This window comes from Osmerus mordax, chromosome 2 (assembly GCF_038355195.1).
Source record: "Osmerus mordax isolate fOsmMor3 chromosome 2, fOsmMor3.pri, whole genome shotgun sequence".
NCBI classification, from domain to species: domain Eukaryota; kingdom Metazoa; phylum Chordata; class Actinopteri; order Osmeriformes; family Osmeridae; genus Osmerus; species Osmerus mordax.
This window is the reverse complement of record NC_090051.1, coordinates 13,395,253-13,422,131: the sequence shown is the minus strand read 5'-3', so window position 1 is coordinate 13,422,131 and position 26,879 is coordinate 13,395,253. Positions and strand designations below refer to the sequence as shown.

Below are 26,879 nucleotides of genomic sequence, written 5' to 3'. Positions count from 1 at the left end.
GTTAATTAGTGGGGTGTTTGTACTTGTACACGGTGGACCTGCATGTGTGGTTGTATGTGGTAGCCTACCTTCTATACTGTGTGTGTGTTAACCTACTTCCTGCATGGTACATAGATGAACCATTTGATGTGTGTGTTCTGTAGCAGAGCAGGCGGAGTTTGACCCTCAGACGGTGAGGCCTGGAAGTCGCTACAGCCACGTACAGGAAGTGCAAGAGAGACTCAACTTCCTGAGGTATGACATTTTCAGGCCATCAACTGAAATTGAGATACAGATCTTATAGGTGCAAGATTTTATAGTTTAACGGTAAAATTATTGTTATAAGGTATGTCTTTATAATATGTGTGATATCATGATCTTGTGTGGGTATAGATGTATACTGTGACACAATAACTATGTTTACATGCACAAAATATTCCGGTTTTGGCCCTTATTCCGAAAAATACCAAATCCCTACTCGTCTGTTTACATGGCTAATAAAAATGAATATTTCTCGAATATAACCGTTTTTACATGCAGCCGAGCTCACTCTGATTAATTTGTTGGTTTATGTACAACACAGAGTTGACTACGAGGCCATGTGTCACAAACTGTGCGCAAAACCCCCAGCTGAGTTGCATATTCTGAATGCCTGTATACATGTAAAGCTCCCAAACCGGAATCATATCAGCACATACAGTACTGTGCAAAATTCTTAGGAACAGTAAAAATAAAAAAGGTTAAGGAAAAATGCTTTATGAAATTAAAAAATTTAACAAAAAATTTAGCAAAATTGCACTTTTAGACTGCTGCACAAATAAAAAAATTATATTACATATATTTTCACATATATTTTCGTTGCATTCAAATCTGATACACTTAAACGAAAAAATGCAACAACATTAAATTTAGATTGACTATAATTCTAATTTATTTTTACTACAAATAGGTACGGTACAAAACTTTCTGCATCACTATTAGTATCCTCATCTGCCTCCTCACCGACGAGACACCAGAGATGTCGCCTACTAATTAATAAACTGCTTTGCGCAATTCCTGTGTTGTTCTTAATTACGAATTAAATAATAATAAATAAAAGCTGCCCTCGTGTACACACCGCCCTCATCGAAACATGTAGTTCAAGAAAAAGCTGTAGCATTTATTTGAAGAAATACAGTATAAGACATTATTTGTGTAAAAAGTCTTGGGTGCCCAAGACTTATGCACAGTACTGTACATTGTGTGCTCTTCTGTCTTAATGGGAAAATTCAAACATTCTGAACATTTCCTAATTCCCTATTTCCAAAACGGAATATGCTGTTGCTAAGCATGACCGTATCAAATTCGGAATATTGTCATATTCGGAATGACGGAATGAAATATTAGTGTGCATGTAAACATACTCATTGAAGCTGTGTGTGTTAAAATGGAAGCGGTGTGTTGCGATGGTGTATAACATGGAAGCGGTGTGTATGTGATGGTGTATAACATGGAAGCTGTGTGTATGTGATGGTGTATAACATGGAAGCTGTATGTATGTGATGGTGTATAACATGGAAGCTGTATGTATGTGATGGTGTATAACATGGAAGCTGTGTGTATGTGATGGTGTATAACATGGGTATAACATGGAAGCTGTGTGTATGTGATGGTGTATAACATGGAAGCTGTATGTATGTGATGGTGTATAACATGGAAGCTGTGTGTATGCGATGGTGTATAACATGGAAGCTGTGTGTATGTGATGGTGTATAACATGGAAGCTGTGTGTATGTGATGGTGTATAACATGGAAGCTGTGTGTATGTGCAGGTTTCTGTTGAAGGACGGCCAGCTGTGGCTGTGCGCCCCGCAGGCCAAGCAGATCTGGAAGTGTCTGGCTGAGAACGCTGTGTTCCTCTGTGACCGAGAGGCCTGCTTTAAATGGTAGCGCTCATTCCCAACGCTCACACCTACATTCAGGAAATACTACTCTGGTCTATTCGAAACGCATCCAAGTCTATCAGTTGAGTCAGTCCACACAGTCCATCCTAGGGACCCTCCTGTCCTGGAGCTGCCTGGCCGATAAACGCTGCCATGTCTCCACCTAGGTACTCTAAGCTGATGGGGGATGAACCTGATCTGGACCCGGACATCAACAAGGACTTCTTTGAGAACAACGTTCTGCAGCTGGATCCGTCTCTGCTGACGGAGAACGGTATGAAGTGCTTCGAGAGGTTCTTCAAGGCCGTCAACTGCCGCGAGGGCAAACTGGTGGCCAAGCGCAGGGCCTACATGATGGATGACCTGGAGCTCATCGGCCTGGACTACCTCTGGAGGGTCAGTCAGACACCCACATACGCTTTTAGATTTGTTGCGGCGTTTACAGTGTTGCAGTTGCAAAGTTTCAATATAGCTAGGCCCATTTCACCTAAAACTTCTGTAAATGTTTCCTGTGTAACATAGCACCTTTCAGTTAAGGCAACCGCCTAAGCAACACACGCCTTTTTTTTTTATAGCGATATCCGCTGTGTTACTGTCTTAGTTTTTTCCCTTCCATTCCAAAAAGCCAGTCTCCCTTCTCTGCAGAATGCATTAGTCTATCGCTCAAACTAACATTGACCCCCGGTCTGACGGCAAACCCCACCCTACCACCTTAACTAACACATTTTCTGTGGGAAACCCTGATAAACGGATGACGTCTCTGCTATGGCTTGACACACAACCGACAAGGGAATAATCTTCAGAAACCTGCCTTGAGTGCTGCATCTGAATGCCCCGCACGTTATCTCCAGCTGGAGAGTTTAGAGGTGATTAGATTGTTTAGAGCAACCACTGGAACTGCTAGCTGCAAGCCTGCTGCTGTAGGAAAGCAGGAGCTGGCCCAGTTGAGAGCAGCTGTGCATTTTGGTTGACCTACATTGCTCTCTAATCCTTCTATGTGTAAAAATGCATTGACAACACCAGAGTGAGGAAGGAGGCATGTGTACTGATTCAACATCCTGTTCAGGGATCTAGAACCTCCTATGAGGGATCTGGAACCTCCTGTCAGGGGTCTAGAACCTCCTCTTGGGGATCTAGGATGGCTGGCGGTTGCCAATTCTTAGCAATGGCCCTTTATGTCCCTGTTTCTCTCTCACACTGTGGCTCACTCACTCTCCAGGCTGGAAGTTGAATGGCCCTGTTTCAGATCAGGCCACTAGTCTGATGACCCATGAAAGCTTAAGCCTACTCGCGTACTCTGAGACACACTCACACAAGTCCTGATCTCTTTCATCACATCTCTTTCATCACCCTGCCCCCACAGGTGGTCATCCAGGGAAGTGATGACATCGCCAGCCGAGCCATAGACCTGCTGAAGGAGATCTACACCAACCTGGGACCCAAACTACAAGTCAACCAGGTACACAGAAACATCTGGTTACTAACAGGGAAAACATACAATTAGGTCCATAAGTATTTGGACATTGACACAATTTTCATTTTGGCTCTGTATACCACCACAATGGATTTGAAATTAAACAATCAAGATGTGCTTTAAGTGCAGACTTTCAGCTTTAATTTCAGGGTATTTACATCCAAATCAGGTGAACGGTGTAGGAATTACAACACATTTTATATGTGGCCCCCCCCCTTTTTAAGGGACCAAAAATAATTGGACAAACTAACATAATCATAAATCTAATTGTCACTTTTAATACTTGGTTGCAAATCCTTTGCAGTCAATGACGGCCTGAAGTCTGGAACCCATAGACATCACCAGACGCTGGGTTTCGTCCCTGGTGATGCTCTGCCAGGCCTCTACTGCAACTGTCTTCAGTTCCTGCTTGTTCTTGGGGCATTTTCCCTTCAGTTTTGTCTTTAGCAAGTGAAATGCATGCTCAATTGGATTTAGGTCAGGTGATTGACTTGGCCATTGCAGAACATTCCACTTCTTTGCCTTAAACTCTTTGGTTGCTTTCGCAGTATGCTTCGGGTCATTGTCCATCTGCACTGTTAAGCGCCGTCCTATGAGTTCTGAAGCATTTGGCTGAATCTGAGCAGATAATATTGCCCGAAACACTTCAGAATTCATCCTACTGCTTTTGTCAGCAGTCACATCATCGATAAATACAAGGGAACCAGTTCCATTGGCAGCCATACATGCCCACGCCATAACACTACCTCCACCATGCTTCACTGATGAGGTGGTATGCTTTGGATCGTGAGCAGTTCCTTCCCTTCTCCATACTCTTCTCTTCCCATCATTCTGGTACAAGTTGATCTTGGTCTCATCTGTCCATAGGATGTTGTTCCAGAACTGTACAGGCTCTTTTAGATGTTTTTTGGCAAACTCTAATCTGGTCTTCCTGTTTTTGAGACTCACCAATGGTTTACATCTTGTGGTGAACCCTCTGTATTTACTCTGGTGAAGTCGTCTCTTAATTGTTGACTTTGACACAGATACGCCTACCTCCTGGAGAGTGTTCTTGATCTGGCCAACTGTTGTGAAGGGGTTTTTCTTCACCAGGGAAAGAATTCTTCTGTCATCCACCACAGTTGTTTTCCGTGGTCTTCCGGGTCTTTTGGTGTTGCTGAGCTCACCAGTGCGTTCTTTCTTTTTAAGAATGTAACAGTTGATTTGGCCACACCTAATGTTTTTGCTATCTCTCTGATAGGTTTGTTTTGATTTTTCAGCCTAACGATGGCTTGCTTCACTGATGGTGACAGCTCTTTGGACTTCATATTGAGAGTTGACAGCAACAGATTCCAAACACAAATACCATACTTGAAATGAACTCTAGACCTTTTATCTGCTCCTTGTCAATGAAATAACGAACTCCCTTTATAAGGGAATAACATACACCTGGCCATGGAACAGCTGAGCAGCCAATTGTCCAATTACTTTTGGTCCCTTAAAAAGGGGGGGGGCACTTATAAAATGTATTGTAATTCCTAAACCGTTCACCTGATTTGGATGTAAATACCTTGAAATTAAAGCTGAAAGTCTGCACTTAAAGCACATCTTGATTTTTTCATTTCAAATCCATTGTGGTGGTATACAGAGCCAAAATGATGAAAATTGTGTCAATGTCCAAATACTTATGGACCTAACTGTAGCTTTTGTAGATACTTAAAAAGAAAGGGGGTCAAGTAAGTCCTAAAACCCTTTTATTTCTGGTGTTAAACTCCTAAATATTCTTTATTTTTATAAGTTCCATCATTTAACCTCTTTCTCTATCTGGCTGTCTGCAGGTCGAGATCCACGAGGATTTCATCCAGTCCTGTTTTGACCGTCTGAAGGCGTCGTACGACACACTGTGTGTGCTAGACGGGGACAAGGACAGCGTCAACATTGCCCGCCAGGAGGCCGTCCGCATGGTCCGAGTGCTCACCGTGTTGAAGGAGTACATCAACGAGTGTGACAGCGACTACCACGAGGAGAGGACCATACTGCCCATGTCCAGGTAGACAGACAGACACATACATACACACAGACACAGACAGACATACACACACTTTCTAAGCCCTTCTTTTTGCCCTCCTCTCTCAGGGCGTTCCGTGGGAAGCACATCACGTTGATCGTGCGGTTCCCCAACCAGGGCCGTCAGGTAGACGACCTGGACATCTGGTCTCACACCAACGACACCATCGGCTCCGTGCGCAGAGGCATCCTCACCAGGATCAAGGCCAACGCCACTCACACCAAGATAGAACTGTTCATTGGTGGAGAGGTGGTGGACCCAGCTGACGACAGGAAGCTGATTGGGCAGCTCAGTCTCAAAGATAAAACGGTGGGTTATCGCGATCTTCTGTCTGTCACCATATTGTCTGTTATAACTGGACATTTGAACCAATATATGCTTGTGTGTGTCTGTAGTTGATTACAGCCAAGCTCACCCAGGTGAGTGCCAACATGCCCTCCAGTCCTGACAGCTCCTCGGACTCCTCCACCGGCTCACCTGGAAACCACGGCAACCACTTCAGCGATGGACCTAACCCGGAAGTTGAGAGCTGCCTTCCTGGAGTGGTGAGAGACATGCGCCCTCACACAGACACACACACACACACACAAACGAATGCACACATAGACAGACAAGCACGCATGTAGACAACCTCCTGAGTGGATATCCTGAAACGTAAATCCTCCGTCTGCCCTCGTCTCCAGATCATGTCTCTGCACCTGCGCTACGTGTCCTTCCTGTGGCAGGTGGCCGACCTGGGCTGCAGCCTCGCCATGCCCCTGCTCCGAGATGGAGCCAGGCTGCTCATGAAGCTCATGCCTCCAGGTACACACCAAGCGTGCACACACACATCGTAACTGTCCATGCCTATAGAGGGTTTCACTGAAGGTATAGATGCCTATAGAAGGTTTTTCCTTTAAAAATGTAATTTAAATGATAAATTGTTCCAATGATAAATCTAATGATGAATCAAATGCTTAGATTATTTATTAAATGCTTAATGATCATTCAATATCTCATAAAATACTAATTGCTCTGTGTTATGTTATTACTCAGTTATGAAAAATGTCCATACATGCGCACAGAACAAATACACACACAAACGGATACACAAAACATGCATTCCCACAGGTACACACAAACCCACAGAACTAAAGCAAACACCCACAAAGGAAAACACATCTTTTATCAGCCCAGGAAGCACACTACTCATTTTAGTCATGTTAGATTTGACAGTCTTTGGGATACATGACATCTGTATTTGGTAATTTTTCAAATGATTCTGACTGGTCCTGCTGTGTGCGTGTGTTCCTAGATAACACCACGGTGGGCAGCTTGCGTGCGGGGTGTCTGGACCATGCCAAGCTGGGGGAGAACAGCCTCAGTCCCAGTCTGGATTCCCGCTTCTTTGGGCCCTCTCCTTCACAAGTGCTTTACCTCATCGAGGTGGGTGGTGTGGATCTGTGTGAGAGAGTTTGCACCTGTTTGTTGTTAGGGTTTGTTATGAGGGTTTGTTATGAGGGTGTGTTTATGAGGGTTTAGGGTGAGCTATGAGGGTTAGTTACGTGTTTGTGACCCTGTTATCTACCCCCTGCTCCCCCAGGTGGTGTACGCTCTGCTCATGCCTGCCAGCGGCACCTTGGGCGAGGAAGCCTGTGACTTCCAGTTCAACTTCCTGAAGAGCGGAGGTCTCCCGCTCGTACTGAGCATGCTCACCAGGAACAACTTCCTGACGAGCGCCGATATGGAGACGCGGCGGGGGGCGTACCTCAACGCTCTGAAGATCGCCAAGCTGCTGCTGACCGCCGTGGGCTTCGGACACGTCAGGGCCGTGGCGGAGGCCTGCCAGCCCAACGCTGAGGGCAGCATCCCTGTCTCACCGGTCAGAAACACACACACAGAATAATCATACTCACACATACTGAATAAATATACACACACCACACACACAGACTGACTTAACATGAAAACACTTTGACAACACGCGCACTTAAAACCCCACCTTTTATTACTAGTTTCCTGTATAGTTCACATACCACAGTCAACCAGTTATGCCTGTTGCCCTGCCTGAGGCCTGTGCGAAGCTGTAATGGCCCTTACTTTTTCTCCAGATCAACCAGGTCACACACGACCAGGCCCTGGTGCTGCAGACCGCCCTGCAGCACATTCCCAACCCAGCCTCTGAGTGCATGCTGCGCAACGTGGCCATACGGCTGGCCCAGCAGATCTCTGATGAGGTGAGGAGAGAGAGACCTGGAGAGATGGTTTGTGTCATGGAATGATGACTACATTAATTACAAATGTCGACCTCTTCCCTTGTCTTTTTCAGAACTTCTTCCAGGCTTCTAAGTACATCCCAGACATCTGTGTGATCCGGGCCGTGCAGAAGATCGTATGGGCTTCAGGCTGTGGCACAGTGCAGCTGGTCTTCAGCTCCAACGAAGAGATTAGCAAGATCTATGAGAAGGTGTTAAATCTAGTACAGGTTGGATCTAAGGTGTTAAAGCGAGTGCATGTTGTATGTATGAGAAGGTGTTCAAGTTAGGACAGGCAAGATCCATGGTGTTAAAGCTAATGGCCTGTGGGCCGGCACTTTGAGCCCCCTTATCTCGTCCAACCACAAGCTAGACGAAGACCCATATTGTACACTGTGTGTGTGTTCCTTTCCAGACCAACACGGGGCAGGAGCCAGATGGGGAGGATGAGCAGGTGTGCTGTGAGGCCCTGGAGGTCATGACCCTGTGCTTCGCCCTCCTGCCCACGGCTCTGGACACACTCAGCAAGGAGAAGGCCTGGCAGACCTTCATTATAGACCTGCTGCTACATTGCCACAGCAAGTAAGCTGTGTGTGTGTGTGTGTGTGTGTGTGTGTGTGTGTGTGTGTGTGTGTGTGTGTGTGTGTGTGTGTGTGTGTGTGTGTGTGTGTGTGTGTGTGTGTGTGTGTGTGTGTGTGTGTGTGTGTGTGTGTGTGTGTGTGTGTGTGTGTGTGTGTGTGTGTGTGTGTGTGTGTGTGTGTGTGTGTGTGTGTGTGTGTGTGTGTGTGTGTGTGTGTGTGTGTGTGTGTGTGTGTGTGTGTGTGTGTGTGTGTGTGTGTGTGTGTGTGTGTGTGTGTGTGTCAGACTATATGAATGTGTGTGTGTGTTGGGCTATATGAATGTGTGTGTGTGTTGGGCTATATGAACACCTGTTCTGTGTGCAGGTCTGTCCGGCAGATGGCCCAAGAGCAGTTCTTCCTCATGGCCACCAGGTGCTGTATGGGACACAGACCCCTCCTCTTCTTCATCACCCTGCTCTTCACTGTCCTGGGGGTGAGTACTCAGGTCAGGGGTCATTGAGGGTGGGGGGGGCACTGTACTCTGGGCATCCAGACCTGACGTGTGTGTGTGTGATCCAGAGCACAGCTAAGGAGCGGGCCAAGCATGCAGGAGACTACTTCACCCTCTTGAGGCTTCTGCTAAACTATGCCTACAACAGCAACATCAACCTGCCCAACGCAGAGGTGCTGCTCAACAACCAGATCGACTGGCTCAAGAGGATCAGGGTGAGACCCAGGAGACGCCAGACTTATACGATTCACTTTGATACCCAGAAGTGCAGCATTGTGATGCCTAAGTGTCCAGGCCCAGAGTTGATGTGTGTGTGTGGCCAGGACGAGGTGAAGAGGACAGGTGAGACCGGGGTGGAGGAGACCATCCTGGAGGGCCACATCGGCATCACCAAGGAGCTGCTGGCATTCCAGACGCCAGAGAAGAAGTTCTACATCGGCTGTGAAAAGGGAGGCGCCAACCTCATCAAGGTAGGAGGGAGGGGGAGGGGCCCACCTCATCATGGGAGGGGGGAGGGGAAGGGCCCACCTCATCATGGGAGGGGTCAGCTTCCTCAAGGTATGAAGATGGGGGAGGGGCCAAGCTCCCCATGGTTGGAGGAAGGGAAGGAGCCAACCTCACCATGATAGGAAGATCAGATGGATGTAGGTTGAGAAGCAGCATAGGTAAACAGGAAAGGATAACCTCCCCTCCTCTTCTCTCTCCAGGAGCTGATTGATGACTTCATCTTCCCCGCGTCTAATGTCTACCTGCAGTACATGAAGAGCGGGGAGTTCCCCCCTGAGCAGGCCATCCCAGTATGCAGCAGTCCTGCCTCCATCAACGCTGGCTTCGAGCTGCTGGTGGCGCTGGCTGTGGGCTGCGTGCGCAACCTCAAACAAATCACTGACACACTCACTGACATGTACTACCAAGGTGAGAACCGCTATGGAGCCCCCAGCAATGTAGGATGCTAACAGACATGTATCATCTAGCCAGTATGCTAACAGACATGTATCATCTAGCCAGGAAGCTAACAGACATGTATCATCTAGCCAAGGTGCTAACAGACATGTATCATCTAGCCAAGGTGCTAACATACATGTATCATCTAGCCAGGAAGCTAACAGACATGTATCATCTAGCCAGGAAGCTAACAGACATGTATCATCTAGCCAAGGTGCTAACATACATGTATCATCTAGCCAGGAAGCTAACAGACATGTATCATCTAGCCAGGATGCTAACAGACATGTATCATCTAGCCAGGATGCTAACAGACATGTATCATCTAGCCAGGAAGCTAACAGACATGTATCATCTAACCAAGGTGTTAACATACATGTAGTATCTAGCCAGGATCCTTACCACCTAGTTAATCATACCATCTCCATTATTATCTTCATTAGAATGCTCTAGGAATAAGTTGCATCCGACTGGTTGGCCTAACAGATCTGTGTGTTCTGACTTGACCTCCCCAGGCTGCGAGGCTCTGACAGAGTGGGAGTACCTTCCTCCTGTAGGGCCTCGGCCCACCAAAGGCTTTGTGGGGCTGAAAAACGCGGGCGCCACCTGCTACATGAACTCTGTCATCCAGCAGCTCTACATGATCCCACCCATCCGCAACGGTATCCTGGCCGTGGAGGGCACCGGGACCGCTGTGGACGACGACATGTCAGGAGACGAGAAGCAGGAGAGTGAGGTGAGTGCAGAGCAGAGCAGAGCAGGGGATAGAACACACAAGAGTGGAGGATACAGCATAGTAATTCAGACTGGCTGGCTACAGTGTTTTGTTTATGTTGCGTTTATTCACTGGTTTATATTCCTCCAGACCAATGTGGATCCTCGTGATGAGGTGTTCAGCTACCACCACCAGTTTGATGACAAGCCGTCCCTCAGCAAGTCTGAAGACAGGAAGGAGTACAACATCGGGGTGCTGCGCCACTTACAGGTCATCTTTGGTCATCTGGCCGCCTCCAGGCTGCAGTACTACGTCCCCAGAGGCTTCTGGAAGCAGTTCAGGTGAAGGTCCTACCCCTCCCCAAGAGGCCCTACCCACCCTTCCAACCCCTCCATCATTATTCTCACTCATAGTACTCACCCTGTGTTCCAGGTTGTGGGGGGAGCCGGTGAACCTGCGAGAGCAGCATGATGCGCTGGAGTTCTTCAACTCGCTAGTGGACAGTCTGGACGAGGCCTTGAAGGCTCTGGGACATACCTCCATGCTCAGCAAGGTCCTGGGAGGTTCCTTCGCTGACCAGAAGATCTGCCAGGGCTGTCCTCACAGGTACACACACACTTACTAAACACGACATACACTACACACACACACACCACACACACACTATTTAAATTGTAAGTAATATATGGTACCAGAGCATCAGAGTAAGTTTACTTTTTATTAAATACATTTATTCAATCTCACCTTTTGTAGTATTATTATTCATTTTATAAGTGAGATTTTAACTACTACTAGAGCCAATGTAACTCAATTTTGACACTGATTTATTCATTTCAATTATTCATTTCTTTTGATATGTAATCTGTAAGTTTTTTTGGTAACTCAACTGTGTTGTGTGTGTGTGTGTAGGTATGAGTGTGAGGAGTCGTTCACCACTCTGAATGTGGACATCAGGAACCACCAGAACCTTCTAGACTCCATGGAGCAGTATGTCAAGGGAGACCTGCTGGAAGGAGCCAACGCTTACCACTGTGAAAAGTGCAATAAGAAGGTAAAAACACAACTCAGTGTAGAACCCCCGCCACACACACACACACCTGAGACAACAGCACAGTTTAACCCTACCACCGACTACCTGTGACCTTTATAATTGAAACCCTAAACCAACCGCTGTGATAAGGCAACAGCTCAACTAATGCCACTTCAATTGCCGCCCCCCCAGGTGGACACAGTGAAGCGCCTGCTCATTAAGAAGCTGCCCCCGGTCCTGGCCATCCAGCTGAAGCGCTTCGACTACGACTGGGAGAGGGAGTGCGCCATCAAGTTCAACGACTACTTTGAGTTCCCCCGCGAGCTGGACATGGAGCCCTACACGGTAGCAGGGGTGGCCAAGCTGGAGGGAGACCACGTCAATCCCGAGAGCCAGCTCATCCAGCCCGACCCGGAGCCGCCTGGCAGCTCTCAATACGGCCTGGTGGGGGTGCTGGTGCACTCGGGCCAGGCCAGCGGAGGACACTACTACTCCTACATCATCCAGAGGAACGGAGGGGACGGAGAGCGCAACCGCTGGTACAAGTTTGACGACGGCGATGTCACCGAGTGCAAGATGGACGACGAGGAGGAGATGAAGAGCCAGTGCTTCGGTGGCGAGTACATGGGGGAGGTGTTCGACCACATGATGAAGAGGATGTCCTACCGGAGGCAGAAGCGCTGGTGGAACGCCTACATCCTGTTCTACGAGAGGATGGACTCCATGGACAAGGACAACGAGCTGGTCAAGTACATTTCCGAGCTGACCCTCTCGTCCTCCAAGCCCCACCAGGTCAAGATGCCGGGGGTTATCGAGTGCAGCGTGCGCAAGCAGAACGTGCAGTTTATGCACAACCGTATGCAATACAGCCTGGAATACTTCCAGTTCATTAAGAAACTTCTGACCTGTAACAGTGTCTATTTGAACCCCCCTCCTGGTACGTACGAATACTCTCCTGTCTAACCCCAACTCTTCTCTCCTGTCTGGGTTATTCTGTCTGAGGTGTCGCTTGGTTTTAGCATGTGATTTGAACAAAAGGCAGTTCCACAGTGCAGTTCTGCTCGATGCTTTGAATGAAGCAGATTCACATTCTTTGAGTTCCCTTTTATTTGTGTTCATTGTCTTGGATAGAAAGTACTTGAGCATCCCTGTAAGATTCTATGCAGTCATGCAGTGTGATCTGATGGTGTTTCTGACCCTCCAGGCCAAGACCACCTGCTTCCAGAGGCTGAGGAGATGGCTATGATTAGCGCCCAGCTAGCCGCCCGCTTCCTCTTCAGCACTGGCTTCCACACCAAGAAGGTGGTGCGGGGTCCAGCAAGTGACTGGTAACATCCGCTCTCTCCACCCACCCCGCCACATTAAACCTGCTCTCTCTCCACCCACGCACCCACCTACGCCCCCACCCTAACCCTTCTCCTGTTTCCCCCCCATCCAGGTATGACGGCCTGTGTGTCCTCCTAAGGCACAGTAAGAGCGTACGCTACTGGTTTGCAAACAACGTCCTGTTTGCCTGCGCTAACCGCTTCTCCGAGTACCTGTTGGAGTGTCCCAGTGCCGAGGTCAGGGGAGCCTTTGCCAAACTCATCGTCTTCATCGCACACTTCTCCCTGCAGGACGGACCCTGCCCCCCTCCCAGCGCCTCGTCAGGCTCCTCCACCCAGGTAGCACTCTCCCCCACCCAGGTAGCACTCTCCCCCACCCAGGTAGCACTCTCCTCCACCCAGGTAGCACTCTCCCCCACCCAGGTAGCACTCTCCCCCACCCAGGTAGCACTCTCCTCCACCCAGGTAGCACTCTCCTCCACCCAGGTAGCGCTCTCCCCCACCCAGGTAGCACTCTCCTCCACTCAGGTAGCGCTCTCCCCCACCCAGGTAGCACTCTCCTCCACCCAAGTAGCACTCTCCTCCACCCAGGTAGCGCTCTCCCCCACCCAGGTAGCGCTCTCCCCCACCCAGGTAGCGCTCTCCCCCACCCAGGTAGCGCTCTCCCCCACCCAGGTAGCGCTCTCCCCCACCCAGGTAGCACTCCTCCACCCAGGTAGCGCAAATCAGACTAGAAGGGTCAGAAGTTTGGCTGTGCTGATCGAAACAGCCTGAATATTGAGCTGTTCATCATCTGTAACCGTGTGTCACTGTGTGATAACCTGCTTGCTGTGCGCTAGGCGTGTGACAACCTGGGTCTGAGCGACCACCTGCTGAGAGCCGTGCTTAACCTGCTGAGGAGGGAGGTGTCTGAGCACGGGCGCCACCTGCAGCAGTACTTCAACCTGTTCGTCATGTATGCCAACCTGGGTAAGGGTCAGTGTACTCGGACACACAGACCGACCATACACACACACACACACCAGCATCACATAGTCCTGACATGATCTCTCTCAACCCCACCAACTAATTTCCCATCTATGTCACCTTCTCCCTGTTTTCCCCCATCCCTCTCTGTCCCCAGGCCTGGCAGAGAAGAGCCAGCTGTTGAAGTTGAGTGTCCCAGCCACCTTCATGCTGGTGGCCCTGGATGAGGGCCCCGGGCCCCCCATCAAGTACCAGTACGCTGAGCTGGGCAAGCTGTACACCGTGGTGTCCCAGCTGCTGCGCTGCTGCGACGTGTCCACACGCATGCAGTCCTCCATCAACGGTGGGTCTGGGGTCAGAGGAAGGCAGCAGGATGGGGCTAGAGAAAGGGGGAGGTTGAAATGTCAGGTGCTTAAATCAACCTTTCTCATTCCTGTTCCTCCCCTGCCCTGCTTGTTCTAGATGTTTCTCTCTTCCAACACACCTGGTTCAAATTAATGGGTCGTTATCAAGCTAAGCAGAAGCCTGACGATGACCCATTCAATTGAATCAGGTGTGTTGGAAGAGGGGAAACATCTAGAACGTGCAGGGCCGGGGGGGGGTCCCTAGGACCAGGATTGAGAGAGGCTGCCTTAAATGGTCAAACATGTTATTCCTGACAATGAAAATGAGCAATGGACTTTTGAGTCATATGGTACAGGGTCATATGGTACTGGGTACACCCATACTTCTGACACTACAGACGAGAGCACTGCATCCTCTTCGGGCCCTGTGTTATGTCTCCTCTACTATGCTCTCTCTCTCCGTAGGTAACCCCCCCCTCCCCAACCCGTACGGCGACCCCAGCCTGACTGCCCCGGTCATGCCCCTGCAGCAGCTGGTGGTAGAGATCCTGTTTGTGAGGACGAGCTACGTGAAGAAGATCATCGAGGACTGCAGCAACTCGGAGGAGACTGTGAAGCTACTGCGCTTCAGCTGCTGGGAGAACCCCCAGTTCTCCTCCACCGTCCTCAGCGAGCTGCTCTGGCAGGTGGGGGGGGGATCAGCCTACATGCAAACATCTGGACACATGTATTAGTTTTAGCCTATGCTTTTCATCCGTTGTGACATCGCAAGCGGTGCAGAAAGTGAGTGCCGCAGATGGTCGAGGGCTAGAGGTGCAGTTCTTACGGGCTGCTCTGTCAGGAGGGTTAGGGTTTAGGGGTCGACGTGTTGCGTTTGTGTGGATTCTCGGCAGCTTCTTAATGCCGCACCTTTGCGGAACATGTGAGAACATGTCAATAGGAATGTTAACATGTGTCCAGGTGGCGTACTCCTACACCTATGAGCTGCGGCCTTACCTGGACCTCCTCCTCCAGATCCTGCTCATCGAGGACTCCTGGCAAACACACAGGTCAGCTCATACTCCCTACCATGATGTGTGTGTGTGTTTTCCTGTTTGGGCTAATCTTTCCTCTTGCCCTCTGTAGGATCCACAATGTTCTGAAGGGTATCCCTGACGACCGTGACGGGCTGTTTGATACTATCCAGCGCTCCAAGAACCACTACCAGAAACGAGCCTACCAGTGCATCAAGTGCATGGTGGCCCTCTTCAGTAACTGTTCTGTGGCCTACCAGATACTACAGGTACAGTCCTAACCCTAGCAGATACTACAGGTACAGTCCTAACCCTAGCAGATACTACAGGTACAGTCCTAACCCTAGCAGATACTACAGGTACAGTCTTAACCCTAGCAGATACTACAGGTACAGTCTTAACCCTAGCAGATACTACAGGTACAGTCTTAACCCTAGCAGATACTACAGGTACAGTCTTAACCCTAGCAGATACTACAGGTACAGTCTTAACCCTAGCAGATACTACAGGTACAGTCTTAACCCTAGCAGATACTACAGGTACAGTCTTAACCCTAGCAGATACTACAGGTACAGTCTTAACCCTAGCAGATACTACAGGTACAGTCTTAACCCTAGCAGATACTACAGGTACAGTCTTAACCCTCGTAGATACTACAGGTACAGTCTTAACCCTAACAGATACTACAGGTACAGTCTTAACCCTCGTAGATACTACAGGTACAGTCTTAACCCTCGTAGATACTACAGGTACAGTCTTAACCCTAACAGATACTACAGGTACAGTCTTAACCCTCGTAGATACTACAGGTACAGTCTTAACCCTAGCAGATACTACAGGTACAGTCTTAACCCTAACAGATACTACAGGTACTTAACATCATCCTCCCACACCTTCTTCTACTCTCTTTCCTCTCCTCTCTTTCTCCTCACGCCACTATTACTGCTACTGTCAATTTCCTACTATTTATAGTAGTACTCTTATTTCTACTTGTGGTACATTATCTTAGCCACACACTTTTACTGCTAGTCTGCAAGTCTAATGCACTACTGGCACACGCTCAACCTCCCACTATTGTTCTCTTTATTCTCTTCAATGTGTGTGTGTGTGTGCGCGCACAGAGCAACGGGGACCTGAAGCGTAAGTGGACGTGGGCGGTGGAGTGGCTGGGTGACGAGCTGGAGAGGAGGCCGTACACCGGGAACCCCCAGTACACCTACAACAACTGGTCTCCTCCTGTCCAGAGCAACGAGACCTCCAACGGCTACTTCCTGGAGCGCTCGCACAGCGCACGCATGACCCTGGCCAAGGCCTGCGAACTCTGCCCCGAGGAGGTAACCCTTAGCCCAACCATGACTGCGTGTTAACAACGCAAAGGTTACAGGGGTGTATCTCCGAGCCAGCCATTTGTCTCAAATATGATAGGCCTGATTAAGGCTCAGTACTAGGTACTTATGACTAAGACAGTCTGGATGTCAGTCAGTAGGATAGCGTACTGTAGTAGCAGCCAGCCATTATCAGGCCCTGGCTGTGTAATCAAGCTCTAACAACTGAACAGCTCTATACCCTTATCACTCTGTTCACCTTTGACTCTTATCACTCTAACCATCCGTTTCATTATTATTATTTTGAAGCGATTAATTGATCAAGACAGAAAACATTCCGACTGCAGCAGTCCACGCTTGTATCGTTTTTTTGACGCTTGACGACATGCAACCTATTTTAACTGCCATTTCTAAAACAGTGTCACCTAACGAAGCACGATGTGGTGTCTGAAGAGGAGGCGGCGCTGGGGAAATCCTCCACGCCACCGCAGCTCTTACCAGGGGAAGGAACAGGCCAGCAGCACGCTGTAAGCTGCCACCCTCCGTCCTCCTTGGTGTCCCCAGGCTACAGTGACACGACTACCAGACATGTTTGCTCAGGGCCGAGAACACACACAGGACACCAAGACTGGAGCTAGCTGCTGCAACATGTGATAGTCAGGCTGTGATAGACATCATAGATGTCTGGGTGTCGCTTGTGTTTAACCCTTCAGGGAAGTTACAAGTTGGAGCAAATGCATTGATTGGCTGTTTGTTGTGCAGCTGGACCATCCCATTGGTTCTTAGCAGCATTGAACTAGCCAATCAGAGGGGCAGTAGGAATTGTGTGCCCTCTTTCCAGAGCAAATAGTGCGGTCACAAACAAACACCTGTTTGAAAGCTCGACACTTGGCTGTAGTCAGGAAGGTGGAGCACTGCTGTATTAGCGTCAGTGATGAAGTTGTGGCCTGTGTAGTACAGAGAGCACCAGGCTCAGGTGCACACATACGCCATCAGCAGCACGTATGGGAGGTGGACACGATTTCCTTACAGTCTTTATGCAGTCTATAGACTTGTAGAAACCACGTGGTTATACCTGCTCTCATGCTCACAGGCCGACCTCTACACAGCATGCACTTCACTACTCATTCCTAATCTAGGAAAGGTATTCAATTCATAGGGAGCTAAATTACATTTACATTTAGCCATTTAGTAGACGCTCTTATCCAGAGCGACTTACAGTAAGTACAGGGACATTCTTCCCCGAGGCCAGTAGGGTGAAGTGCCTTGCCCAAGGACACAACGTCATTTGGCATGGCCGGGAATCGAACTGGCAACCTTCAGATTACTAGCCCACTTCCCTAACCGCTCAGCCACCTGACTCCCTAAATGTGTGTGAGGAGGCATTAATCTGCATCTTAGGACTGGCCTAGCTGTGCTGTTACATATTCTGAATGCGTCATTCTGGATGGATAGGAAGGGTAACAAGTCCTGTGTTTCCTAGGTGCCTGATGGGCAGGACCCCACTGAGGACCCCTCCCTCTACCCTGCAGGAACCACACCATCACAGCAGGTACCAAAAGACACACAACCTTGCCTGTAGTGTCATGGTTAGCAATGTGGATGGTGCCCTGACCTCAAGGGTTTAGCGATGGCAGAGCATTACAGTAGTTTCAGTAGCTTATCATGTAGTAGCAGTACTATGTGGCAAATTAATGAATACAAATAATAATAATAATTGAATGTATACAGTATATTGTCAAAGCAACCGTTTGAAATCAAATTTGATACTATGAAAGGATAGTAACAATTGTTATACATTTAGGAAAACATGAGCTACAAGAAAATACAACAATAGTTTTAATGAAATATAATGGTTTCATTTAAGATTGGAAATGAACAATATCAATAAAAATGCGCTTCCACCAAGAACGTTTCTTTTAATACTGTTTTACTTTTTCTCTGTTCAGAAAATAGATTTCAGGATGTGATTTATTTTTTCTTTTCTGATATGTCCATCTCCTCTCTTTGCAGCAGAACAACCATCCTCATCCCTATACAGGCCCTGCAGCCCAGCACATTAACAACCCCCAGCGACCTGCCCCCGCCCAAACTCAAACTCCAACAACCGCCCCTGGCCCAACCCAAACTCCAACTACTGCCCCAACAACTGCTCCTGCCCCAACCCAAACTCCAACAACTGCCCCTGGCCCAACCCAAACTCCAACTACTGCCCCAAGTCCAACCCAAACTCCAACAACTACCCCCAGACCAACCCAAACTCCATCCACCGGTCCAACCCAAACTCCAACCACCGGCCTAGGTCCACGAGCACAAGAGAGCTGCAATGAGGAAGTCCCCCCTACCCCAACCTCCTCCGCCCCTGCACCGGCCCTGCCTAAGGAATGACACCCCCCACCTCTCGCTGTGCCTCGAGTCTCCATCATCCTGTCTCTCTCTCTCTCCTCGCATCATCCCTCCCACAGAGCAAGAAGTTCTCTGTGTGACCCGCAGGGCAGGGCCTCACCAGGCACCCCAGCCCCTCTCCAGCCCCCCTGAGAGTCTCTCCCCACCAGCCTGCAGCCAGTCTGGGCATGTAGGGGGTGCTCTTCCCCGGGGTGGGCTACCTTCCTGCCTTGCAGGACCTGCTGGGCCACAGAGGGGGGGCGAGAGAGGGCGTGTTCATAAACATCCAATTTATCCAAGCCTGATTATACTGATGCCCTTGTTGACATGACAGAAAGTTGTACATATTAAAGTTGTTTTGACTGTTCAAAAATCCCCCAATAGCCTAACTTAGTTTGCTGTTGGGCGATCTAGAAGATCACCAATGGATACCAATGGATATCTTAGGATACAAAAAATATCAAAAGAATGATTTTTGTTTCCTCACCCATGGTTGACAGTGCAGTTTGGTCTGCCATTCTACTGTAGACACGTCATCATTCATAATGTTATTCTTATTATTACTGCTCCTTGACAACCTTATGACCCATGCCAGATCTACTTCTGAGCAAGGGTCAGTTCATGTGTGAGATGTGGAATGTTTGGGTGAACTTAAACGGTGTTCAGCTGATGTGAAAAAGCGACGATGCAACATTGTTCTGAAACTGTCATTGCCTTTCTCTCTTTTTGTTCTGGTAAATAACTGAATCATTTTGAAGCTCTAGTTAATATGCCGTAACATTTAGCATGGCTTCTCACCTGACGTGTCGCCCAGGGATGATTAGTAAGGAGGACAACCACAGAGGGACACACGTTGTAATTTACTCAAATCTCCCTCTTGGACATTGAGGGTGATCGTTTGAACCAATGTAAGAATAAGTGGCTTTTCAAATGCACATTTAGTATAATCCTACACATTTGGCAGTCAGTTTTCATCAGGGTAGACAGCTTTCTTTTCACCCATGGGAATTCAGAAAAGGAGTGGGGGGCCACATGCATTGAAGTTGCTCCTGGTGTAATATAGACTGTGGTTTCTTCTTTGGTAGCCTAGTTGGACACACATGCCCCAGGGCCTCCATTTTGCTGTGGAGCTGGCTAGGCTGGGCTTCTCTGCTGCGTCCCTCCTCCTCCATAGAGAACTGGCACACAGCAGTCTTTACTGTTCTCTCTGCTGGGTTAGTCACAGTGAAACTTTGGCTCAGTAAAGTATAATTCTTTAGGAGCTGATGGTAAACATCAGTAAATACTGTATTTAATTGGTCACTTGAATGCGTGTATTTTTGGGATTTATCTAAAATATACCAAATACTCCTGCAAATGAAAATATTCTGCCCACCGTATTATATTTAAATATTTTGCTCTTATTTTATAGAATTTATTTTGTTGTATTTCACAAAAAGAATAGAATTTGATTTAAGAGGAACATTTTTGTCCTTGAGTTATTTTTAAAGAAGGTATTGACTGTACAGAGTTCTGCCGCCGTGGTGACGGTGAGTTCTGGAGCTCCAGTCACGATGTGAACTTTCACTTTGTGAGGTTTTTTGTGCACAGAAATATAACAAACAAACAAAAAAAAAAGCGTTGCGCCCTTAGCAAATAAAGAATATGGAATCTTGTGTCAGTCTCAGTATTGATTGGTGATTTCACTGATATTCTGAAACATTTACTTGGCTAATGTTTGTAGAACAGCAACTTTGATCAAATGCATACATTTACATAAAGCCCCGTCATCCACAGATTCAGCTTTTGTAATCCATCATGATATTAAAACTGAAAACTCCCCAGATGTCTACAGTGAGAATAACTAGCAACTGTCATCACAGCTGGAAATATTACCTACAGGATTTCTATTAGAAAATATATTTTTTGTGTGTATATTATCCCATATCTTCTGTTGTGTAGAACACATTCTTTTCATGGACTGCAGTAGGAGGCTGCGTTCCTCCTGTAACAGCAGGTGTAATTGGTGGTTAGGATGAGGGTCAAGGGAGGATGAGGGATAAGGGAAGGTGAGTGTGATGGGAGGGTGTGAAGCAGAGTGAGTGAGAGTTGAGGAAGGGTTAATTGAGGTTGAGAGAGGGTGGATGAGAGTTTGAGGGTAAGAGTGAGAAGAGGAGGGCAGGGAGGAGGTGGCGTCTGGGAACAGGATCAATTTAACTGGAAGATTAAGGAATGGAAAAACATCAGTCTGATTAATCTAAATTTCAAGAACAATCAAAATGTTGCATGACAAAAACTGTCATGAATCCATCCTGCAGTGTCAATGGTAGAGGGTGGTGATGGAATGGTATGAGCAGTTGTCTGGCACACATCAGGCCCACACCATATCATTAAGCATGCATAATAAAGGTGGTTCCACAAACTCAAATGATTTCAGTATACTTCAACATCCTCCAGTCCCCAGAGAACCGTTTGTGTGGGATGTTTAAGGAATGTTTCCTGTACCTCAATTAATCCAAGCTGTGAATAATGTAATCTGTTCTAGATATCCTACCCAGTCGATAAAGGGATATGCCGAATTTAGTGGCCACTGACTTGGTTGTAGCTAAATTTAGCATGTTAGGGTTTTTAGGGAAATCTTAAATGTTACTGGATGTTGTCATTTTAATTTTCTTGAAAATTTTGATTTATTTCAGTAATTCGATTCAAAAAGTGAAACTCCTATATTATATAGATTCATTACACACAGACTGATATATTTCAAGTGTTTATTTCTTTTAATTTTGATGATTATAACTGACAGCTAATGAAAACAAAAATTCATTATCTCAGAAAATTAGAATATTGTGAATAAGTCTCATGGTGTCACACTCTAATCAGCTAATTAACTCAAAACTCCTGCAAAGGTTTCCTGGGCCTTTAAATGGTCTCTCAGTTTGGTTCAGTAGGGTCAGACTGCTGACTTGACAGTTGTCAAGAAGACGATCATTGACACCCTGCACAAGGAGGGTAAGACACAAAAGCTCATTGCTAAAGAAAATGGCTGTTCACAGAGTTCTGTATCCAAGCACATTAATGGAAAGTTTAATGGAAGGAAAAAATGAGGTAGAAAAAGGTGCACAAGCAACAGGGATAACCGCAGCCTTGAGAGGATTGTGAAACGAAGGCCATTCAAGAATTTGGGGGAGATTCACAAGGAGTGGACTGCAGCTGGAGTCCGTGCTTCAAGAGCCACCACACACAGATGTATCCAGGACATGGGCTTCAACTGTCGCATTCCTTGTGTCAAGCCACTCTTGAACTACACACAATGTCAGAGGCGTCTTACCTGGGCTAAGGACAAAAAGGACTGGACTGTTGCTCAGTGGTCCAAAGTTCTCTTCTCAGATTAATTTTGCATTTCATTTGGAAATCAAGGTCCCAGAGTCTGGAGGAAGAGAGGAGAGGCACAGAATCCAAGTTGCTTGAGGTCCAGTGTAAAGTTTCCAGTCAGTGATGGTTTGGGGTGCCATGTCATCTGCTAGTGTTGGTCCACTGTGTTTTCTCAGGTCCAAGGTCAGCGCAGCCGTCTACCAGGAAGTTTTAGAGCACTTCATGCTTCCCTCTGCTGACCAGCTTTATAGAGATGCGGATTTCATTTTCCAGCAGGACTTGGCACCTATACACACTGCCAAAGGTACCATACCTGGTTTAAGGACCATGGTATCCCTGTGCATGATTGGCTCGCAAACTCGCCTGACCTAAACCCCATAGAGAATCTATGGGGTATTGTGAAGAGGAAGATGCAAGACCACCAGACCCAACAACGCAGAAGAGCTGAAGGCCGCTATCAGAGCAACCTGGGCTTCCATAACACTTCAGCAGTGCCACAGACTGATCGCCTCCATGCCACGCCGCATTGCTGCAGTAATTCATGCAAAAGGAGCCCCAACCAAGTATTGAGTGTTGTACATGTTCATACTTTTCAGTAGTCCAACATTTCTGGGTTCAAAATCCTTTTTTTTTTGTCTTAATATTCGAATAATCTGAGATACTGAATTTGGGGTTTTCATTAGCTGTCAGTTATAATCAAAATTAAAAGAAACAAACACTTGAAATATATCAGTGTGTGTGTGTGTGTAATGAATCTATATAATATAGGAGTTTCACTTTTTGAATTGAATTACTGAAATAAATCAACTTGATATTGTAATTTATTGAGATGCACCTGTACATAATTAAATCACTACCCCCCACAACAAATCCCATGGTCTGTACTTCCTCAGATATATATATACCTTAGTGAATGGAGGGGTACCTTACACCTCATCTGATGTAGACATCACCTTTAGCTATGAATGTATTACTTTTCAGACTTCACAAAGCTATGAGATCAATTAACTATAATTGTCTAAGCTGAGCGATTATTTCTAATATCTGTAAACGTGGTGACACTATTGATGCATTGCTAAAGTGTGGAACAGGATGTCTGAATTTGACCATGATTGTTCGTTACTTTAGTTCTGCCCCAATTGAAACGGCAGCAGAACTCAAGTCCAAGTTAATTTACTGACATCTGCAATTTCAACAAGGTTTATGCTCGTTACCCAGTAGAAACCACACACAGTTCTTGTTCTTTTGAACACTTTATTATGAACAGAGTTAGTTCTCCTTCTCCTGGACGGTCTTTGTTCCACGCAGTCTGCCTGTACGACGGGCAGCGATGAGACCGACCTTGCGACCAGCTGGGGCGTCTCTCCGGATGGTGGAGGGCTTGCCAATATGCTGGTGGTTACCACCTCCGAATGGATGCTCAACAGGCTACAGAGGACATGTGAGAGTTCAGTTTTGAAAGCTAAAATACATTTCTGAACATAAAGTACAGATCTGCCCGCTTACTAAATGGAATCAATGTGTGGTGAATCCCATACAAATACAAAAATCCCTTTAGGAGGGACCACTGGTGTACTTATCTGTTTTTTACTTGAGGTTCCTTGTGCCCTCATGTGTTCTGTAGTACACCCGTGTTTAAGTACTTTGAGAAAGAAGAGCCCACTTACGTTCATGGCTACACCACGGACACGTGGCCAGCAGTTTCTCTTGGCCTTGTATTTGTGGTAGGCACGACCTGCCTTCAGGATGGGCTTGTCAATACGGCCACCTCCAGCAACCACACCTGGACAAAGCAGAACTTCAATTAGGATAACAGACAGGATTCCTTTACCTTCAACTACCTTATTCTGTAATTAGTGTGTAAATAGAACACTAATTACCCTAATTAGATTTTGATGACAATTTCAAGGTACAAGAACATGCATACCAGGGCCAACATTTGCTACAATTGAATATGTCTCAAACTAACAAAACCTAATTTAATTATCAAGGTCCAAAATGCAGAGCAAGGTCCCTTGGGCAGAGGTGTTAACTCTTTTTTTCTCTGTTAGGGCTCTTACACAACTCATCTTATTCACTCCTGGCCAGGTTAGATCAAAGGTTTCTCACAACTAGGTTATGGTCTACAGTCAAGGTTGGAGGGCCTTACCGACAACAGCTCTGTTGGCTGAAGCAATGACCTTCTTGGAACCAGAAGGCAGCTTTACTCTGGACTTCTTGGTCTCTGGGTTGTGGGAGATGACGGTGGCATAGTTCCCAGATGCGCGAGCAAGTTTCCCGCGGTCACCAGGCTTCTCCTCCAGACAGCAGATGATGGTGCCTTCTGGCATGGTGCCCACGGGTAGGACGTTACCGATGTTTAGCTGAGCTGAGAAGAAGAGTTGAGGTTGACTACTCGGCATAATAGCAAGATTTGTATCTCAGAGTTTGCAATATCTGATCCTGCACACAAAGCTGGTGGGTCTCGCCAATACACTACATTGGAGCTGAAAGCCCACTTACCCTTCTTGCCACAGTAAATGAACTGTCCAGTGTGGATACCCTCAGCAGCAATGAAGAGCTCTGTCCTCTTCTTAAACCGGTAAGGGTCACGGAAGGCTACTTTGGCCAGTGGAGCACCACGACCTGGATCATGGATGATATCCTAAGAGGGGAGGCAGAGGGTCATGTCAGTTCCTCTGCTCCATATATGTACATGAGGACATTAAAAAAATTAAAAACAAGTGAATTCACTGGAGGGGAAATGGGACCAGTCAATTGTGCAAAAGTCACGTATATTCTAATGCCCACAACATGTGTACCTTCACAATCCCTTTGATGTAGCCATGACGTTCGGCGAAGTCAATGTGGCGAAGTTTGGCTGCACCTTTTCTGTGCTTCACGTGGGCTTTGAACACGGAGCCCGCACCTTTCCTCTGTCCCCTTATAACGCGTCCCATTGTGTCCTGAAAGCAAGGCCAACACTCAACAACAATCGCAAAGTTCTACAACTTACCTACCTAGTGGATCAAGGCGCGCAGATGCCAGTTTCGGCCACCGTAGCTATAGCTAAGTAGCCTGCTAGTTGACACATTTACGCCATTTGGTTTTATACTTGCTATGTTTTACGACAAGTCAGATATACGTTTGACATATAACAGTCCTTTACTTTTATGGCATTACACTTTTAACACGATAGCGTGACAAATTCGGCTTCTGTTAACCGGCTATTAAGGCCTTTGGTTAGCTAGAGCCAACACCGCTGAGAAGGCCCTGTCCATCACGGCTCTACGCAGATATATACAACGCGTCCATCTACTGATACTTTGTCAATGAAAACAACAGTTCTTTGCCACAATTCTCAAACTATTACAGTCGGGGGTACATATTGTTAACATTGCAACTGTGCATGCAGACCGATGAATTGAATAAGAACAAGATTTAAGTCGGATTCTGTGAGGAGAATAAAGTTAACGTTCCCGTACCTAAGCCCCGTTGAAGGAAAAAGGAAGTGCAACGGTGAACACGGCTTTTTCTTCCGGGGACAGAGGGGGTTGATGGGAAAAGTAGGCCAACATTTACAAACATCACTTCGTCTCCACTTCATAGAAAACGATGTTCTACGTCCTAATTTTTTTAATAGTCAAAAGATAACGATATTAGATTGACATGTGAGATATATATATTAATTGGCTTGAGTGCCTAAATACAAATTTAGGTTAGAGGGCACACAATGTGATACTAATTAATACTTTAAGTAGGCTACCGGTAGTTTGAAGAAGAAATGGAAGAAAGAAGACACGATGCCACATATCTTGGTGTCATTATCAATTGTCATGTTCATGTAAGTATACGGAAAGTATGAACTGGCCTTTACGACTATAGGTGGCACTGTCGAGCAACATTCTGTGTGACTCCACCCCTCATTTGAACGTTGATCTGCATCGACTTGACATTGAAAGGTCACAAGGGCCTATCGTCAACTCCTATGGATGTGCTGAGCTTGCGTTCAATAAACCCCTGTTTATTGACCTCCGTACATTGTTGCCACAAAGTTTGAAGCACAGAGTTGTCTAGAATTACATTTTAGCATTAATATTTCCACCAGTAGAACTTAGAGCTAGCCCCAAAAACAGTCCCCATTGTTAATTGTCTTGATAATGCCTCCATGAACACTATAGTGTTCATAAATAAAGTTTGTTGAGTTTGGTGTGGAAAAACGTGCACTGATCCCTGACCTAAACACCAAGCCAGGTCTATCACCCAACATCAACGTCCCTAATGCTCTTGTGGCCGAATGGGCACAAATTTCCACAGACACACTCCAAAATGAACAGCCTTCCCAGAAGAGTGGCAGCTGTTATAGGATCAAAGGGTGCCACCTCCATATTAATGCCTTAGAATGGGATGTCCAGCTCATATGGGTGCAATTTTTAAATGTCCACACACAGTACTTTGGCCAGTACTTTGAATGGAAGATGGTCTATCAATGGAAAGGCCCCCTTTATGTCAATTTTGTCAAACTTTTTCCTGAGAAATATCCCATGGATTGGTGCTGGGATACTAAGGTCTCAATCTCAGCTGTATTGGACCTAAATGGAAGAATAATTTTCACAATGTATCATTCAAACAAGTTTTACTCCCACAAAAACTGAAATTAACCTATGCATTCTGAGGGCAACCTCGAAGCCAAGGATTGCGTTGTGTTAAGGTGTGGACTCAAATTTCTGCTTTCCTCAAAACGAACTTTGTGGACCTTGTGAGAAAGGTGTTC

The 26,879-nt window shown here is 46.9% G+C and overlaps 2 protein-coding genes across 6 annotated transcripts in view; one reads left to right on the top strand and one right to left on the bottom strand.

Moving 5' to 3' along the window:
* Positions 1-20,430, top strand: part of usp9 (ubiquitin specific peptidase 9) — a 31,063-nt gene extending 10,633 nt beyond the window's left edge. For 2 of the 5 annotated variants that reach the window (XM_067251907.1, XM_067251882.1), the window contains 33 exons: positions 144-234; positions 1,791-1,904; positions 2,069-2,297; positions 3,265-3,360; positions 5,193-5,404; positions 5,491-5,731; positions 5,818-5,967; positions 6,106-6,226; positions 6,717-6,847; positions 7,005-7,283; positions 7,513-7,638; positions 7,731-7,868; positions 8,072-8,238; positions 8,601-8,709; positions 8,796-8,942; positions 9,051-9,197; positions 9,435-9,642; positions 10,188-10,408; positions 10,538-10,728; positions 10,820-10,993; positions 11,297-11,438; positions 11,610-12,354; positions 12,622-12,745; positions 12,856-13,081; positions 13,582-13,711; positions 13,866-14,051; positions 14,518-14,738; positions 15,013-15,101; positions 15,178-15,334; positions 16,187-16,399; positions 16,810-16,917; positions 17,874-17,942; positions 18,404-20,430. In XM_067251907.1, the coding sequence (XP_067108008.1) occupies positions 144-234; positions 1,791-1,904; positions 2,069-2,297; positions 3,265-3,360; positions 5,193-5,404; positions 5,491-5,731; positions 5,818-5,967; positions 6,106-6,226; positions 6,717-6,847; positions 7,005-7,283; positions 7,513-7,638; positions 7,731-7,868; positions 8,072-8,238; positions 8,601-8,709; positions 8,796-8,942; positions 9,051-9,197; positions 9,435-9,642; positions 10,188-10,408; positions 10,538-10,728; positions 10,820-10,993; positions 11,297-11,438; positions 11,610-12,354; positions 12,622-12,745; positions 12,856-13,081; positions 13,582-13,711; positions 13,866-14,051; positions 14,518-14,738; positions 15,013-15,101; positions 15,178-15,334; positions 16,187-16,399; positions 16,810-16,917; positions 17,874-17,942; positions 18,404-18,778 (6,077 nt within the window). In that variant the 3' untranslated portion in view covers positions 18,779-20,430. Of the gene's footprint in view, positions 1-143; positions 235-1,790; positions 1,905-2,068; positions 2,298-3,264; positions 3,361-5,192; positions 5,405-5,490; positions 5,732-5,817; positions 5,968-6,105; positions 6,227-6,716; positions 6,848-7,004; positions 7,284-7,512; positions 7,639-7,730; positions 7,887-8,071; positions 8,239-8,600; positions 8,710-8,795; positions 8,943-9,050; positions 9,198-9,434; positions 9,643-10,187; positions 10,409-10,537; positions 10,729-10,819; positions 10,994-11,296; positions 11,439-11,609; positions 12,355-12,621; positions 12,746-12,855; positions 13,082-13,581; positions 13,712-13,865; positions 14,052-14,517; positions 14,739-15,012; positions 15,102-15,177; positions 15,335-16,186; positions 16,400-16,809; positions 16,918-17,873; positions 17,943-18,403 lie in introns of all 5 variants that reach the window. The other 3 variants (XM_067251892.1, XM_067251874.1, XM_067251900.1) reach the window with 2 other exon arrangements.
* Positions 20,431-23,360: 2,930 nt separating this feature from the next.
* Positions 23,361-25,609, bottom strand: rpl8 (ribosomal protein L8). The gene is made up of 6 exons (XM_067255150.1): positions 25,591-25,609; positions 24,928-25,071; positions 24,629-24,770; positions 24,276-24,494; positions 23,794-23,909; positions 23,361-23,554 (listed from the first exon to the last, which is right to left on the bottom strand). Exons 2-6 carry the CDS (start codon positions 25,063-25,065, stop codon positions 23,396-23,398), a joined length of 774 nt encoding a protein of 257 aa, XP_067111251.1. The 5' UTR covers positions 25,066-25,071; positions 25,591-25,609; the 3' UTR covers positions 23,361-23,395.
* Between the last annotated feature and the right edge of the window lie 1,270 nt (positions 25,610-26,879).

Excerpts from the sequence above, each read along its gene's own strand:
- rpl8 (XM_067255150.1), bottom strand. The coding sequence starts at position 25,065 with ATGGGACGCGTTATAAGGGGACAGAGGAAAGGTGCGGGCTCCGTGTTC. Across the intron at positions 24,495-24,628 it reads CATTTACTGTGGCAAGAAGG|CTCAGCTAAACATCGGTAAC; the intron begins GTAAGTGGGCTT and ends TCTTCTTCTCAG. Across the intron at positions 23,910-24,275 it reads AGCCAACAGAGCTGTTGTCG|GTGTGGTTGCTGGAGGTGGC; the intron begins GTAAGGCCCTCC and ends TGCTTTGTCCAG.